Here is a 19012-nt window from a genome sequence, read left to right on the forward strand (position 1 = left end):
AAAGGGAAGATTTAACTTTTAGACACTGCATGATATATAACACAAAGAACATGAGTAATAATTTTATACACACAATACACTGATCAAAAATATTAATTTCAAAAAATTATGGCTATAGGCCATTCTTTCTTTTGTGCTTTAGCATGTGAATATCTAAACCTACCAAAGCTCTGAGGCAATTATTCAGAGGAAGATTTAGACTCACATCTCTCTTCTTAATCCTAAATTTTGCTAATAAACCCTAATGATTTCCCCCAATTCCTTAGATTCTTGAAGGACAGAAACTTATTTTTAGTACTGAAAGCCACTGAGTTGGCCCCATGGAGTGCCCTTTTCTCTCCCAGCTGTGGAAACCTGGGTCCTGTTGCCCGTTCCTAATCATCCTTTGCTTATATGGGCAATGGAGGTTCAGCAATTGCATCTTTTCTCCAGTTCTTTGGGAATGGACTGAAAATTTTATTTTCTTAGCCTTACTTCCAGAATATTTTACAACAGAATTATTTTTATTCTTATGATGGACAGACATTTTGAGATACAACCTGTTGGGCTTTTTTAAAGACATGCTTCACTAGACATGCGTGAAGCAGAGGGACATGCCTTTATCCTAAAAGTAAAGGAGGTGGAAGGAGAGAGGGTCAGGAGGGATGTTTGGCTGGATCACCGTCAGTCTTCTTTTCCCTGTGGTAGTGGTAAGGGAGTTATCAATTCTCAGGATCACCCAAGGGAAGGGTTTGATCTCCATTTGCTTTTTTACAAAAAGGGATGTGTCTTATTTTAGAAAGGGGCTAGACATTTAATGAAATCCAATCAATATTTATTATCTCTAATATGCCAACTAGCATGTTAAATATAAATGTCAGAAACATAAACAATACAGGATAGACAAAGAAAAACAGAAAGATAACACAAAACAAAGGAGAGTGAGGAAATGTGGTTATAAGAGTATTCATTAAGGTCTGTACCATTACAGAAGTGGGTCACAAATTTACTGTAAACTGACAAGCTTCTGCAAAGGCAAAGAAACCATCAAGAGAGCAGGGAGACAGTCCACAGACTGGGAAAAAGTATTTGCCAACTCCAGGTCTGACAAAGGCCTAACATCTTGGATCTACAAGGAACTCAAACGTGCTGAAAAGAAAAAAACCAAAAAACCACTTTATAAAGTGGGCAAAAGATTTGAACAGACACTTCTCAAAGGAAGACATCCGAGCGGCCAACAGACACACGAAGAAATGTTCAACTTCACTAATCATCAAGGAGATGCAAATTAAAACTACATTGAGATACCACCTAACTCCAGTCAGAATGGCCATTATCAATAACTCAAAAAATAACAGATGCTGGAGAGGATGTGGTGAAAAGGGAACACTCCTACACTGTTGGTGGGAGTGTAAACTAGTGCAACATCTGTGGAAAGCAGTGTGGCGATTCCTAAAAGCTCTAAATATCGACCTCCCATATGACCCCGCAATCCCCCTACTGGGAATATACCCTGAAAAACTCAAATCACTCTATAAAAAAGACACCTGCACACGAATGTTTATCGCAGCATTGTTAACAACAGCGAGAACCTGGAACCAACCATGCTGTCCATCAAAAGAGGACTGGATTAAAAAAATGTGGTACATATACACGATGGAATACTATGCAGCCATAAAAATGAACAAAATCATGAATTTCACAGCAACCTGGATGGAACTAGAGTCTATAACACTGAGTGATCTCTCACAGAAACAAAGATCTGAGTATCACATGTTCTCACTCATACATTGGACCTTGAACATCTATCATAATACTGTAAGAAAAGGACTGACAGTGGTGGGAAACTATAGGGGGCTAGGGAGGGAAGGGAGGTGGGACTAACGGTAGTCAATATCTGTCTGGGGATGGGGAGACACCCCTTATCAACAAGGGTGCTTGAACGATGCACATTTGTATACCTAGCCCTTAACTGTACCCCACAATTTTATAATAAAAAATATGTTTAAAAAAAAGAAAAAAAGAAATTCTTAGCCAAGATGTCTGGGTCCAAAATTTCCCTAGGTAAACAAACAAAATCCCCAAAACAAAAACATTTCTCATGTGAAACATATACATTTTTAGTTTCCAAGTCAGTAGAACTTTTTCTAATATTCTCAAATAATGAATATTGTGCACATATTAATCAAGAATATACAATGTGCCAGACTTTGTGTTCCATACTAGAGAATAAGACAGAATTTCCATTTCAGGAAATGTATATATCATCAGCTGGCAACCTTGGACTATTCTGGTTCACAAGTATATTTTGAACTTTTGAGTTTTTTGAACACTAGTGACAGACAGAAGAGTTGAGAGTATAAATTGGGACTTCATGGTGCTTTTCTTCCTTTGAGACTTCCTGCTCCTTATCATCACTTTTAAAAAAGTGATTTCACAAAAATGTAGTTTAGACCTGCTTAGTTTTCATGTCTAGTATATGCCTCATTTTGGCAAGCTGAATATTTGAAAAGAAAACAGAATTCCCATTCTGCTATGTACAACTTTTCTTTCAGCACTGAGAACAAAGCTGCTTTAGAGAGAGGTTTAACTTCTCTATATTTGCCGAGAGCTCTCATGTCTATTATGGCATTTCTGCTTGATTTGGAGTACAGGAGATGCTTAAAAGACTTGGGAGATCCACTAAGAAGAGAGAAGCTTCCTGGAGCCTTAGGATTAGTCCAGACTAGCTTAAACCCTGGAGCTCCAAGGATTCTGATGTATCCAATTAGTCCTAGAATGAGTTAGAGATCTAATCTGACCTTGACCCTTCAACATGGTCCTCTTTCTTGGCAATCAGAAAGGGACAGGTTTCTTCTCTCTACTTTTCTTCTTCTTGTTCAGTTTAAGCTAATTTCTGGAACATTATTCCTTCCATGTCTGCACAAAATTCAGCTGCTCTAGAATTCAGTTCTGGTGAGGTGTGATTAAACCTTGTCAATCAAAAAATTCAAAAAAAAAAATTCTGAATCTGTGGTTCATAGGCCGTTTTAGCAAATGTCTAATACATATCCCAAATTAAAATGTTAATTACAGAATGTCAAATGTCAAATTTCAGGGCATGCTTTTCCCCTGCTTTTTTTCTTTGGCCTTTTCACCATGAGGTTCTATCTACTTAATGTTCACTCTGTGTGAACTGGTGCTGAATATACAACTTTGACTTTCTCTATGGGTCACTGACAATTCTATTCCTTGCTCATGGCCTTTTACTTGATCCTAAGCATCATTTGGAATAGGATGGCATGGTGTGGATTCTCATCTGTTCACCAAAACGTGTCATCAGAAGGATAAAAAATTTATAGAAATTTAAAAAAATTAGATTTTTCAGAACTCTTGCCTTTACTTTCTCAAGAGGATTCTCTGATCTTTTTCTCTTTTAGAAATATCATGATGAAATAAACAGACTTAGAGTTTAATTCAGACTTAACTAGTTAGTGGAGGTGTAACTGAGAAAATCAGTTCATGTTCAGCTTCACTATTTTAAAGTGGGGTAACAGTGCTACCTACCACGTGGGGTTACTGCTATAATTAAATAAGTTAGCTCTTAGAAATTACTTAGTACTGTACAGTGCTTGGCACATTGTAAGCTTTTGTTAAAATTTGGCTATTATTAATTTAAGGGTAAAGTTTTAGCTAAGATTAAATGAGAGGATTTTTATAAAGTTATTAGCATAGTGCTGGGCCCATAGTATCTAGGAGGCAATTAATGTTGTGTCCTTCCTATTTCCCATTTAGATTCTCAACTTTTTCTTCCCTTTTTTCCTTACTCTACTAATGTTTTGTAGAGGAACTCAATGCTTACAAGCTTTGTTTAGAATTCTGAGATCTCACAGCATCCAAGCTCAAAGCTAAATAAAATCTAAGCAGCGATTCTGCCAGTTTGGGAACATTTTTAGTTGTCATAATTGGAATGAGGAGAATACTGATCATCTAGGGAGTAGGATGCTGTTAAACACCTTGCAATGCCCTGGATTGGCCCAACCTACCTTCACAGACAAAAAGGAATTACCCCATCCAAAATGTAAGTAGTACCAATCTTGAGAATCTCTAGTCTAGATATGTATATGCTTTTGATTTAGGGAAACTGGAAGACTAAGAGTAGGTGAAAAATGCTGGGGTGGTGCCGAGTTTAGAGTTTTAAATAACTGACTATTTTATAAAACTTATTATCCATCAAAAATAGCTATCTTCACCTTGGAAGTTATATATAAAATACATGTGTGATATTATGAAATACATATCTGGTCTTTGTCATTTCTAGCATATAACTCCTAAAATCCTTGGGATTTTCAACATGATGTGTCTTTTGTATGCTAATGAACAACTGATGGCTAGCTGCTTTCGGATAGAGGTTGGACACTGGACAGACCAAGCCATGATTAGAGCGCTGCAACCTTTAGCCCTAGCCCCCAACCTACCAAGAGGAAAGAGAGGCTGAAGGTTGACTGATCACCAATGATCAATAATTTAATCAATCATGTCTATGTAATGAAGCTTCTGTAAAAACCCCAAAAGCCTAGGCTCTGGAGCCTCCAGACAGCTGAACAGGTGGAAGTACCTGAAGGGGGTTTGCAAAGAGAAGTCGTGGGAACTCTGAACCCCTTTCCTCACACCTTGCCCTACACATTTCTTTATCTGTATCCTTTGTAACATTCTTTATAATGAACTGTAAATATAAGTTAGCTGTGTCTCTGAGTTCTGTGAGCTGCTCTAGAAAATTAATCGAACTCAAGGAGGGGGTTGTGGGAATCTCATCTTACAGTTAGTTGGACAGAAGTACAAGTAAAACATCCCAGGGCTTGCAACTGGCATTTGAAGTGAAGGGTTTGATGTTATCTCCAGGTAGATAGGGTCAGAATTGAACTGAATTGGAGGACACCCAGCTGGTGTCTGCTACAGAATTTGTTGCTTGCTGGATGTGTGGGGAAACTCCCCGCTGCCCTACCGACATCTGGTGTCAGAGCGTGTTGGGAAAGAATGGTAGGAGAAACTGAGTTTGTTTATTTCTACACCATCAGTCATATATATGGTATTATACCATATACCAAAAAATGGATATAGTTTCCTGTTTTGTACCAAACTGCACTTCAAATGCATCTGTGAACCAGATGACATGTTTTGAGAATTTCTGGTAGGTAAAAGAGGTTTAAAACTCCAGAAGGAGATCAGCCTTGAGGAATTCACAAGCAACAACCATACTGAATTAATATGCAGCTGCTGTTTATCATTCTAGTGATAACCTGCGGCCAAGGGAGGCAGTGGTCCCTGCACCCTTTTGTAGCTCCCAGAGACCATTAGCCAGCTAGTGGCTCCAGGAGAGCATGCCAGTTTATCAGCTTAAGCAACTTCGGTCATAATGTTGACAAGAGGTTGGGCACTGGGTTTAAAGGCTAAAGAAAAAAAATATGAATAAGAGTATGACAATTTAAAAATAAAATTCCTTTGAATGTCTTTCTACCAAGATGCAGACAGCTTGATTGGTAGTCTCCCACCTCCTGATGTCTCGGATTAAACATTATCAGTAGTGTCCGATGTATCTTTATAAAATCAGGCCCATATCTTGGTAACTGTGAGGAAGACCACTGTTTTTGGTGAGCTTGGGGAGGGGTAATAAGAAGGGAAGGTTGACATTGAGATAATTTTTATTTATTTTACTAGGAATATCCTGAATATTCCTCATGTTGCAAGCAGCTGGTTTAATGACCTTTTGACATGGAGATACTGTGCATTTTGAGCGTGTATATTTCAGATTAAAAGCAAAGACTAGTTATCCAGAGAGTGAAGAACTGCTGGGCCAGGAGGGTGAGCTAGGTCTTGGTGCCTTTTTCCTGGGGAGCATTTTCTGATTGTGGAAGAGGCTGAGAGCCTAGGAGGCTAAACAGCATTTTGACAGCCTTGCAGAGCAATGGGTAGGGATGATAATTGAGGGCTTATCGAATAGGGGTCTTGATGATCCCCACCATTCACTTTGGGCTGAGTTGTTGATGGGCTATGTTTTGGGAGTTATGATCAACCTGAAATAGACAGATCCTTATAGGAGCTGTAGTTCAAATTTAAGTATCTCAGGTTATGAAGTCAAAATGAGGGGATCCTGAATGGCTGGTTCCCCCAGGGGCCTGGTGGAAGCAAATGGAAATAACTTTTGGAAAAGATGATATCATCCCAGACTTAAAGTTGTTTTATAAGTAATTTTACAAATATGATATGTAAAAACCTAATGAAAAAGTCAGACAATATGAAAACAAACAAGAGAAGGAAAAATGTAGAACAGGCACATGAGGGTTTCAGATATTTAAGTCATCAAAACAGAGTTTATGACAATTATAATTTTACTTTTTATGTTGAAGGAGTTAAAAGGTACAAATTAGAATCTTGCATACAACTGGAAATGACAAAACAAGACTCAACTGGATAGTCCAGAACTGATTACAGTAAGAAAAATTAAGAACTTAATGGATGGGTTTAACAGTAGATTTGTCAGACCCGAGGAAAAAACGACTAAACTAGAAGACAAGTAAATATCCAGAAAGAAGCAAAGAGAGACAAAAGAGGGAAAATACAAAAGGGAGAGAAGACACATAGGGCTAGAAGGCCTAGCATATGACCAAGAGACACAGGATAAGAGGGAGAGAACAAGAGCAGAGACAGTGTTTATGAGATAATGACAGAATTTTCTAAAAGGATTAGAAATATTAAAAAACAGGGAAAGAAGCCCTGGAAATGTTAATTCCAAGCAAGTAAAATAAAAAAAACTACACATATTGGTACATAATAAACTGTAAAACCAAAGTAATGTCTTTAAAATAGGTCAAGATTACTTTCAAAGAAGGTGCAATTAGACTGAGGGCTGATTTCTGGCCAGTAACAATACTCAACAGAAGACAATGGAACCAAAAATAACAGCCAACTTAGAATTTTGTACTCAGTGGATGTATCCTTCAAGAATGAAAATTAAATAAAAATATTTTCAGACAAATGAAAATTGAGAAAATTCTTTAGAGAAGATATTGTACTAAAATATTAATAAAGAGTATTCTTCAGAAATAGAAAATAATTGCAGATATAAGAACAGAGATAAAGGAGTAAGGAATAATAAAAATGGAAAAACATGGGGATGTATGTAAATAAATATTTACTATATACAACAGTAATAGTAATTTCTACATGGGCTTCAAGTATATATATATATAAAATGATAATATAAATTAGGAAAAGAGTGAAGTTAAAATATTTTAATGTCTTTGAATAGTTAAGACTGCAAGTTGTAATCCCTAGGCTAAATACTAAAAGAACAGTAACAGAATAAATAACTTCTGAGAAAATAGTGGAGGAAATGAAATTATAAAAGTATTCTGGTGGTGAGAAAAGTGTGGTCCTTTAAAAAAAGGGATAGGAGCAAGAGACTGTTCCTATGTAAAAACAAAAACAAAGAAACCCCAAAACTTGTTCCCTACATAAAAAATCAATTTCAGGCAAATTATGCTCTATATGTGACAGAAAAAAACAGTATGTTTATAAAGCAGAGGAATGATGACCTTGGTGTAGGTAAAGGTTTTTAAAATAGAACAAAAAAAACTGTGCATGTGCACGTACACACACACACACACACACACACACACACACACGAAAAGATTGACACAATTTGGCTACCTTAAAATTCGAAACTTCTTTCATTGAAAGACGTTATTTAGAGAATGAAAACGCCATATAATGGGAGAAGGTATTTGCAACACATATAACCAAGGCCTGTATTTAAAGAATTCCTACAATGAATAGAAAGAAGTAATGATTCAGTAGAAAAGTGGGCAAGGGACTTCAACAGATATTGCACAAAAGAGTACATCCGAATGGCCAATAAATAAATGAAAAGGCGTCTGACAACGTTAGTTATAGTTATCAGAACCACAATGAAATATCACCACATTCCCTAAATTAAAATTATGGATGTAGTACCAAGTGTTGGTGAATATTTGGAGCAATAAGAACTCTCATAACTTTCATAACTAGAAGATAGGTGAGAATGTAAATTGGTATATGCATTCTGGGAAACCATTTGGCATTATCTACTAAACTTTAAGATGTGTAATCTGTACGATCTAGATAGTCCATTCCCAGGTCTATATCTTATGCACCGACAGACATATATGAGTGTATTCATCCTAGAACTATTTATAATAGCTCAAAACTGTAAATAATCTAAAATGTTCATCAAGAGTGAATAAGAAGAGTGAAGAGTGAATAAATAAATGAACATATTCATACAACGAAATGATACAGTATTGAAAATGAATGAACTACAACCAAATGGAACAATCTAACAAACATAATTTTGTGTGAAGGAAGCCACACAAAATAAAGTTTAAAAATGAGGCAAAACTAAAGTATAGTGTTTAAGGGTATGTGGTTAGGTGATGAAACTACAAGGAAAAATAAGAAAGCAATTGCCCTAACAGTTAGTATAGTTATCTTCAGCAGGAAGCAGAGCCTACAGTTACAGAGTGGAAGCATGTAAAGTGTTTTCAGGGTACAGAGACCATTTTACTTCCTTACCCCTTGTGGTGGTTACATGGTTACATTACTTCTTTTTAATAAACACTTGAGCTATACTTTTTCATTTCATGCATGCTTTTGAATGCATACTATAATTTACATTTAAAAACAAGGCAATGGGTCAAGTCAACCAAATGATGACCTGGTACCATGCTGAGAGCAGATGAGATACTGGTCCTAAATACATATCTGAGACTTTTTATTGATAGCTTACTTCCTGTTTATACCTGAAATAATATATTCACAAGGCTACAGGGATAAAATGGCAAAAAAAGAAAATGGAAATATGTCCCATTTTTGGATGCCTATTCACCTTTGGCCACTTTCCAATTCCTTGGAGATTTGAGAACTTTATAGGCATTTGTCATTACAGGTCAGTTTTGATTTAAAAATCTGACTTGAGGGAAGATCTTAAAAGTCAAACATTTTGTGAGAGAGCTAAGCTTTACATATTTGCGGCACAGGTTAGGATTGGCATTATTTGTGGCTGCTACAAATGAAAGGAAACAGAGAGCAAACATTTTCAAACATTCTCTGAAATATTCATTATGTTGAGTCCTCAGAGATATTTGCAAGAATTCTTTTAACTTACTGTAACCAAAATGCGAGGTGGGTTTTCTACTTTGTGTCAATATATCAGAAACAAATCCTACTCACTCCTGATGTTCTAGCATTGAACATCTAAGCCTCTGCATTTTTTAATAACTATAAGCTATAACATTTAAACGCCGACAACTGTAACGAACATAAATGTCCTTAACAGAAAGTTTAGTGTTCATGAGGGTTGTAGCCTGGTAAAAAAGCCAAGTGTCCTAGTGTCTTAGAGTGGTATCAGGTTGTCTTGGTATTCAAGAGTATTCTGAACATCCAAATGTTACAATAAACCCCAAGCTCAATATATTTAGCTGAAAATTGATAACGGCAAGTGGTTTCTGCTGACACTTTACTGGTCATGCCATACCTTATATATGTAAATTTTATGTGAAGACTTAATACAATACACATTTGTTGAGCATCCACCATGTGGACTTGAATATATCAGTGCTGGAACATTCAGCCTCTGTGAACATAACATATATGAAGGAGGACACCCCCACCTCTCTCACACACTGTGACCATGGTTGAAGGTTTTCTCTACACTGGCATTTTCCATGCTTAGTTCTTTGTTTTCCCCCTCTCTTTTAATTTTTATTTTAAAATTGTGGGGTACAAGTCAGGGTTAAGTATACAAATATTCATTGTGCAGGTACCCTTATTGAGGTGTGCCCCCCCTTCCCCAGGCAGATATCAACTACAGTCCATGCTCAGTTCTAATCTGCACAACGACCTTGCGAGGTGGCCATTTGTTGTCTTTTGAGAGAAAAAGAAGCTGAGAGTCAGAAAGTTTAAGTTAAATCCTCAAGGTCACAGAACTCTGAGGGGAGACTCAGAGAGGTTAAGTTCTATTCTCTAGGTCACGGAACCTTGACCATAGGAAGACATGATTCAGTTTTACCCTATGGTTCCCTGGTACACAATAACTACCTGATTTTTGGCCTAAGCTGTATACTCACTCTGAAGAACTCAGTCTGTTTTTGTGTAAGTAAAGATATTTTGCCCTTCCAAATGGAAATCAAGGCTAAATCTGCACAATCACAAAATGGGGGAATGATTTGTCCACAACTTGCACAGAAAATAAATATTTCTAGGCAAAAGTCAAATGGCGAGTTGTATGCTTCCTGGTGGGACTCTCCTTTGAAATACTGGCAAGGGTGAGCTTCAGAGAAAGATGGGCCAGGAACGCCACTCTCCAGGGTGACTGAATGTAGTGTGCCAAGCTCCTACCTTTTGATTGATTTTCATAGTTTCTTCTGTGTGGTAGAGAAGGAACTTTTCCCCAGAAGATGTCAGGTTAACGTACACCTGGAGGCAGGGATACTGAGACAGTTTCCAGCAGTCTGGACCACAGCTGAAGGAGCAATTAAATGTCTCCGTGATGGACGCATTCAGCAATGTGCATTGAGACTCTTCGGTCCACACACTACAGAGAAAGAGTGAGAGTAAACACAGACCCAAGGGCTAACAACAGGAAGGCATAATCAGAGGAAATGTTTCTCAGCTCCTGAATCTGAAAACTCTTTTCCAAATCCATATTATGAGGAATCTGTGTAAAGTTTAGGCCTTTGAATAGAGCAGCTTTAGACCATTTACAACATATCATGGACAAACTTTGACACGTGAGAACTTTTTTAATGACTTCCATAAGATATGGAATTTTTCAATGCTTAGAATTTTTTCCCCAATGCTTGGAATATATTTTTCCATATTGAATTCATTGGTAAGCATAGGGCAGGCTTTAAAATTACTACCTGTGCTCACCCTGCATTGTAGGTGGCTTCTTGCCACACCCCAGCCCTTACCTCTACTGTTTTACTTTGTGCTTTCTTCATCCCAAATCCCAATCCAGCCCAGTTAGTAGGCAGAGAAGGTGTCAGGGAGATGGGGAGGGAAGATGGCAAAGGGTTGGAGGGGTCTGGAGTCCACCTTGATAGAAGAAAGAACAGTGCCCAAGGTCTTTCTGGTAAGGGAAAAAAGATAGCTCAACCCTTTGATTGTACCAAAAATAATCACTTGGTGCATCATTTTCACCCTACTTTGTGCTTTACATAAATTATCTTCTTTTGTCCTTGCAACAACCCTATAAGTTGGTTATTAATTCCTTTTAAAGTTGAGTGATCTGGTAACACATACAAGGATGCATAGCTAGTAAGTGATGGAAATTGTGGTTCTACACGGCGCTGCGTTTCTCTAAGGCCCAGGTTCGAGTCTGTTGTACTGTTTTGCCTTTCCATGAACTCAGTAGAAACCCTTCACATTTTTTTTTTAAGAGATGGGGTCTCACTATTTTGCCCAGGCTGGTCTTGAACTCCTGGGCTCAAGCAAACTTCTTGCCTTGGCCTCCTAAAGTGTTGAGATTACATATGTGAGCCACCATATCTGGCCTAAGGAACCCTTCTATGCAGACTAGTGGATTCATAAGGGTGTCCTGGGTTCTCTCAACTGGAAAGATTCCAGCTGCCCATTGGTCAACTTTTCATTTTAAAATGTCTTAAGTTTTATGATCAAGGTTAACATTTGCAATTAGGAAGTAACACACTGGCAATCAATGGCTTGCTTCTGGGTAGATGCTGATTATCATAGTGATGGGAAAACAACCTGTTTTCTTTGTAAAAAAAACCCTTTCCTTTTGCTGGACATGCATTGACAGCTTCCTGTCCCTTTGCATGTGTGAAGTTTTATTCCAGAGGCAAGATATTAGACTTGAACCCTCTGATGTGGCAAATTGTATTTTGCTGGGACTTGGATGGTCAGATTTGCTATACAGTGAGGGAAGTAGTCTTAGATGGTTTTAAGCAGATGTGAGGATCAGAAAGTGGTTTTGGAGTCAGTGAACACTGGGGGCCTGAGGCATCATCGCTTCCGGAGAATGAGCACAGCTGAAGGCCATCAGAGAAACAGAACAGAGCCACCACAAACGGGAAAGAGGATGCCTTAATTTCAGCAAATTATTGCATTTCAGCTAGATTTTGCTTCTAAAATGAAGGTATTACTTTAGAAGGAGAAACAAATGCCATAAAATGGTTTGATTTTCTTTTGGATTGAAACCTCAAGTTTTCATTGGAAAGGGTCTTGTTTCTTTAAGCGTAACTGAGATGAGACTTCTCTCATTAGGTATGGCAAGGCAGGGCTCCTCGGGGCTTCAAGTGTCCAATTTATGGACAACAGTTAGCTAGAGATGCCAGTGGGATTTATCACATGGCTGACTCCGGGCAGGAATACACTTACCATCTCATTATTTGCTTTCCTGTCTATTCAGTGAACCTAGAGCAAGTGTTAAAATGAAAAGAGTTCAAAATACGTTGCTTTAAAAAGTTGTTGCATAGAAGTGTTTCTTAGCCTTCATAACTTGGAATCACCAGGGGAACTTGAAGGGATATTGGTGACTGGGCTCTACTCTAAACCAATTAAATTGGACCTTCTGAGGCAGGGCCTGGGCGCCAGCATTTTAAAAGTTTCTGAGGAAGTCAGAACGTGCAGTTAAGAACCTCTAATGTGGAGGGTGATGGAGGGGTGAAGTGGAGTGGAAAAAGGGCAAAAATGGAGAGCAGGCAGGTGTGAAGTGGCAGGAATAGGGACTCTGGAATTAGTGGGATGATGAGTTTGAATCTTAGTGCTGCTATATGTCTGAGCTGTGTGACACCAGGTAAATTATATCTCTCTTGAGTCTCAGTTTTGCCATTTTTATAATGAGTATATTCATGCCTTATGGAGTAGTTCTGAGAATTAAACAAGTAATGTACAAAAGGTCCCTGGCACTTGATCGGCAGGTTACACATAGAGCTGTATTTAGCATTATTATTGGATATTATTATTGAAAAATATTGTGTGCCAGACACTTCTCTAAGTTCTTAATAGAAAAGAAAGCAAGGAATTCTTTAAGTTCTTTTGTTGTCAATCTTGCAAGTGTCTCATCAAAAACAGATTCTTTCTGTTTAGGATAAAATTATTTTGCTGTCACATATTGTGATTTTTAAAAATATCCTTATCTCTGAAAAAAAGTTTGTGGTTTAGTTTTGTATGACCCTCTGTTTTTCTTGCTTCAGAGGCTGAGGACTTTGTCTTACTTATTTATGTAGCATCTGTAATATCTAACACTGCTATTTGTGCACTGTAAAAAAAAAAAAGAAGAAGAAAAGAAGGTGAGGAAGATGACCGTAGGGTTGGTGCAGTGATGGGGGAGGAGGAGGGAGAAGGAGGAGACAAGGGGCAGGCTCCACCCACCCTGTGACCTTACCTCTGCATGTATGAGCGCAGGAGTGTGATCCCCAGCAGAAAGTACATCATGATGGAGCACACCATCATGGCCAGTCCCAGAAGGATGGCTCGGTCCTCGCCTGCCTTCAGTGCTGTGACTGTTTTCCTTTTGTCCAGGAGGTCGTGGTCCCTGATTTTTTGGTAAATATTCCTGAAGTTGAAAACAACACAATCTTAGAAGAAATTTGCAGTTAATGCCTTTAGAGAGCAGGCTGTTTCTGTGCATGCTTTCCTGTGACAGGGTGGCTTGGGGGAGACCTCCAGACCCACCTAAGCGCAGTTAGATTACAGCATGTAACCACTGCCTCCCCACATGCACACACGTACGTACACACATACACAGAGGGAGGCCCACACACACAAGCACATACACATGTGCCTGTGTGCCAGTCCTGAGCAGAAACAAACTTTCCTTCTTTACCTTGAGGCCCATGCCTAACTATAAATTAATTTTCCTTCCCTCCAATTCTAAAGAAAGAGAACAATTCTTCAAAAAAAATGCTTTGGGTTTGTTGACTTTGTCATTTAACTCAAAACTGAACATCACTGATCTTTTTATAATTTCTGAATACCTAATGGAGCATTGATTCAAATAAATGGCAGCAGACATCAGTAATCTATCAAACTAATCTCTTATTTCCCCTCAGTAGTGATAGACAGAAGTTATTTTGGTTAGCCTTTTTCTCAGACTTAGGGCTGCTTAGGGCTCTGTTGACTTGAGATTGATAAGTGATGTGAAGATGTAGAGGGATGAGCCAACCTCCTTCTCTTGTATGTGTAAACACTTGATTGAGTTAGAAAAATGTCAGTCAAATCAAGGCCAGGATTCATAACTTTGGACAGTTTTATTAGTATTTTTGTTTTTTTATTTTAGAGTGGCAACCCCTATTTTCTGCAAAGTGGAAACAATGTTTAGATGCATTGTCATGATTAAATGAAATGGCAAAAGTGAATCATTATCCTGGCATGGGATAAATAATAGATGTTCCCAGTCAAATATGGTGTAGGGAGCCATGAGGCAAGACCCAAAATACCTGGAATTTATTTATAAAAATTGTGTATTTATTCTTACATGTCTAAACTTTCCTTCAAAGTATTCTCCGTTTGATGCAATATACCTATCAAGATGTTTTTTCCACTGCTCAAAACGGTTTTTGAACTCATCAATTTTAATGCCTTTTAAAGCTTCTGCTGTTTTTTGTTTCACCTTTTCCACATCAGCAAAGTGTTTCCCTTTGAAGATTTGAAGCATTTTTTTTCGTCCAAGGAAACAACAATAACAAAATATCGCTGGGGCGTGGGGTAGAGTGGGGAAGAACAGGTGAATAGGGAAGGTGGAGCATGGGGTCATGCCATTTTTGGTAAAAAACGACTGAACACTCAGGATGGTGTGGCAGGTGTGCTCATAAATCACCCAACATGAAATGAGCAAACTCATTGAAAGAATATAGCCCCCACTCCCAAAAAAACAATTCACTGAAGTGGAACCCAGCCTCTCACAGCAACGCTAGCTGGTACACAAATGCTGATGGATTCTTAGAACACTTACCTAGTGGGGAAAGCCTGTACTACAAGGAGGTCTGCCGCCCCCCAAAGTTTTTGTTTTTGTTTTAGTTTCCCCCTTGTATAGCACAATTACATGAGTATCAGAACGTCCTGAAATTGCTACTATTCTATTCTTTCTTTCTAAAGGACTGAATAGAAAGAAAAGGAATAGTATATAAAGTTTAGGGATAGAGGACTGGACATGCAACAAGGTCTGGAGGGGATGGTGGTAAAGAAAGGAGAAAATGCTGGAATGCTGGGTGCCTGAGGAGATGCATGAGTAGTATGAGTAGGAAGGCATTGCTCAGAATCCTGAGGCTGGGGACCAAGGAGCGTTCAGGATCTCTGGTTTCTATTTTAGGGAAGGAGATTTGGATTGCAGGGCAGTGGGGCTGGGAGATTCACTGGCCTTTAGGGCCTGGAAATAGATAGGAGGACAAACAGAACACTGAAAATGGAACAAGAAACCCTTAAGTCATTTTAAAGCTTCAGGCAAAAAGCCAACATGCACAAGAGTAACTTCAGATTGTCTTTTAACATTTTTATCACTAATCATCGCTGCTTGGGAAAGGAACCAGAGTGGAAGCCAATGTTGAATTTTGCAGGGGAGGGAAGAGGTGCCTGCTGTTTGTAGGACTGTGTTTATTCAGGGCTTATAATTAGTTCTGTGCTCCAGGGTGGCCTGACTGGTGTTTATGGGTGGCATCTATTCTGATCAGTTGGCCCATTCTGGGCTGGTTGTAAGTATTTTGATTCCTTATAGGGGTGTGAACGTGTGTATATACTTAATATATTTCTATAAGGTTGTAGGGTATTTATTAATCTAAGTACTGGTGTGCAAAATTAACTGATTATTTTTATTATTTGAAAATTCATCTATTGAAGTGGTTTAGACAAATCTTACTCTTTCCCAATGGACCCATCATAGGAGAGCCACACCTAAATAGTGGCCTTTGTTCGTCATCTTTTCATGGCCCTATCCTTCCTGGCTTCCTTCCACCCTCACTCTTGACTGCTCATTACCATGGCCAGAGGCCCAGAGAGCTCATGTCTTACATTGTTCTCCAACTTCCAAGCTCGGTGCCTATATTTGCTGGTTTGCCCTGCTTTTGATTTTCACAGACAGGCAACTACCCACCCTTTAAGTTCCCCAGTATTTTTTGACATTTTCTTTGGAAACTGTAGGATTTACATCAAATCTCTTTAAACTTGAAACTTTATGAACTTGAATTTAAGAAAAAAAAAAATCAGTGCCTATTAGCAGCTAAAGCCAGTGGACTGAAAGCCTTCTGAAGCAGGAAGCAATAGTCTGGGTATGAGTGGCTTCAAAGACCTGCTGTAAAATAATAACTTGATGCTACTTCTCTAATATTATTTATCAACATGTATTTAACTCTGATGGCCGCTGTTGAGATTTGCATTTCCTGCAGATGCAAGCCAGCAAGGGGGAGCAATAGTTTCACAATTCCAGAGTATTAGCTTGTCCTGTGGCATCACTTATATGAGCCTGTGCCCATAAAAGAGACGAAGTGTAATCAGTCAGTTATGTCACCAGAACAAGAAGCATATAAAAAAGATTCAAACGGGTAATTCAAAAACAAATCACAATTTGAAAGTGACAAACAAATATTCTTTCTGTGTTCCGGTATATATAGAGAGGGAGGAAATTATTTGTTTCCATGCAGCTGAAAAATATCTGGGGATTCAGAATACTATCCAACAGAATGAAAGAAGGTGAGCTTCACACCCAAGAACTTCATTAATAAATCATTATTGAATTAATGGATAAATGAAGGGATAGATAAATGATTTGAAAGAGCAAAGAGTTCAGTTGAGGTCCACAAACTTATCGTGAGTGCTGATGACCTCTTGTTACTGGGGATACAGCCCCTGCCCAACCAGAAGACAAACATGAAAATAAATATCAGCACTGGGTGGTCAATATCACAACGGGGCTATTCACAGCATTTTAAGAAGAAAGGGGCAAGTTCCTCAGCTTGAGGGAGCAGGACACAGAGCCAGGGCTGAGGTTAGGGAAGGCTCCCTGAGGTTAGGGAAGGAGCAGTGTTTTAAACAAAATCTTCAAGGTTGAATGAGAGTAACGAAATGAGGTAGAGTCAAGGGAATTTCACACAGAAGGACTCACAGGAACAAAGGGACAGAGTCTTGCAATTGCATGGTGACTATCAGAGACTACAAGTGGTTTAATATTACTGGGATGAGGATGGGATAGGGGAATTGGGGCAGATGAGTTTGGAAAGGTAGGTAGGCCATGAAATGTTTTGCAAGTCTTTCTAAAGAGATTGACCCTTCTTTTATAGTGAATGGGAAGCTGTCAGAGGGTGACATGATCAGAATTGAGTCTCAGAATTATCATTCTGGCTGCTGTGTGGAGATTAGATTAGACACAGGGCAAGGCTTAAATCAGAGAGAGGAATTGGGAGATAAGTACCGAAGTGCTGGCAAAGGACAGTAAGGGCTGGATCTAGGCTCCAGGTAGAATAGATAGAAAAGGATATATGGAGAAACGTCTAGAAGATAAAACTTTGGAATTTGGTGGATGATAGACTATCAGTTGAGAAAGAGTGTCCATAGCCTGAGACTGAGTGGCTAGTTAGAGGGGCCCCTTCTACACCAAGTTGTCTTTGATGCTAGATGGAAGCAGCATGGTGCTATATTTTGGGCCTTGGGCCTAAGCATCATTCTCTATACTAGGAAGCCCTTTGTGGTTACTATGTCATTAGTAAGAAAGCTAATATTTCATCTCTCTTTGGTTCTTCGTGTGAATTCTTTATGAACTTATCTGAGAGGAATTGGGGATGGGGAGTTAGTGGTGAGAAATAAGGGAATGATGTCCAGAACCATTCACTGAAGTAGAGAGGTCAGGAGCATTATCACAAATTCAGCTGTCCAACAATGGGTATAGTATATAGGAATTTGATTTTACAAGTTTGAAGCAGATCTTGCCTTGGTATGTCATGGCAAGGCAGTATGTGGCAGTCGTGGCTTCATGGTAAACCACATATTAACAATAACAAATAGTAGATTTGTGCAGTCTTTATATATGCAGGGAGCATTCTATCCAGATATTTTTAGAGAATGGTAGTTATTAATAAATCCACAGGGCAAATCCAAATATAACAAAAGTGTCTGTGAAAAACGTCTTGTAAATAAAAGATTTTCAGTTGTTCAGTAAGCCTTCATTTTTACTCCTAAGAAATAGACAACACAGGATAATTTTATCTCAAGCTCCATATTTGGACAATTGCTTAAAGTTTAATATTAGAATTCAGCCTATAAATCATAAGCAGATTATTTATGAGGCTATTAAAATACAAACATAAATATAAACTTAAAAGAGCAAGAAAGTTTTTCTCCTTGGCTATCACCCGTTTAAATTCAGATTCTTTTGTTATCATTCCTACAGGGAAAAAGAAGTCAGGTTATGACCATTTATGAATCCATTTGTTTATTATTTGTCAATGTTTCTAAGTCTTCATAAGATGAAACATAATGTGCTAAGTTCTAGGGATACAAAATGAACAAGACATGGTGTTCTGAAGAAGCTGGGTGAGATATCAATCATCACAAGGCATGGCAGTGAGACCGATTGAAGAGAGTTCAAGAGGGAAACAAGCCAAAATGCTGAGGGCCAATTTGCCAACGAATCAGTTGGCTGAATGGCTAATTCACAAAAGACCAATTTATTGATGTAGCAGTTCACTAATGAACAATTTGCCCACTTTGCCACACTTACAAAATTAACAAAGACTTGTTTTAAGAAATATTATTTTAAATATAGTAAATGAATATGAGTGCATTTTTTCATATGAATATTTTAAGACTCTATTTTAAAAAACATGTTCAATTATAAAGTACATTTTTCTTACAAATATATTCTTCTTGTGGTATTTTGAGATCAGTTTGAAAGTTTTAAAAGCAAAGTTTTCTAGTAAGGCTTAGGCTCTCTGTAAATATATTTTTGTGATTATATTTATAGATGTCTTTTTAATGTGTGTGTGAATATATTCTAATAAATATAAGA

The 19012-nt window shown here is 38.2% G+C and overlaps 1 protein-coding gene across 1 annotated transcript in view; it reads right to left on the reverse strand.

The window, feature by feature from the left end:
• Positions 1–19012, reverse strand: part of KCNMB2 (potassium calcium-activated channel subfamily M regulatory beta subunit 2) — a 39884-nt gene that overhangs the window by 9536 nt on the left and 11336 nt on the right. The window contains exons 2-3 of the mRNA XM_008051573.2: positions 13403–13573; positions 10393–10588 (exon numbers count right to left, since the gene is read on the reverse strand). Coding sequence (XP_008049764.1) covers positions 10393–10588; positions 13403–13573 — 367 coding nt within the window. The remainder of the gene's footprint in view (positions 1–10392; positions 10589–13402; positions 13574–19012) is intronic.

This window comes from Carlito syrichta, unplaced genomic scaffold (genome assembly GCF_000164805.1).
Source record: "Carlito syrichta isolate Samal-C Ts95f unplaced genomic scaffold, Tarsius_syrichta-2.0.1 Scaffold199577, whole genome shotgun sequence".
Taxonomy (NCBI): Eukaryota; Metazoa; Chordata; class Mammalia; order Primates; family Tarsiidae; genus Carlito; species Carlito syrichta.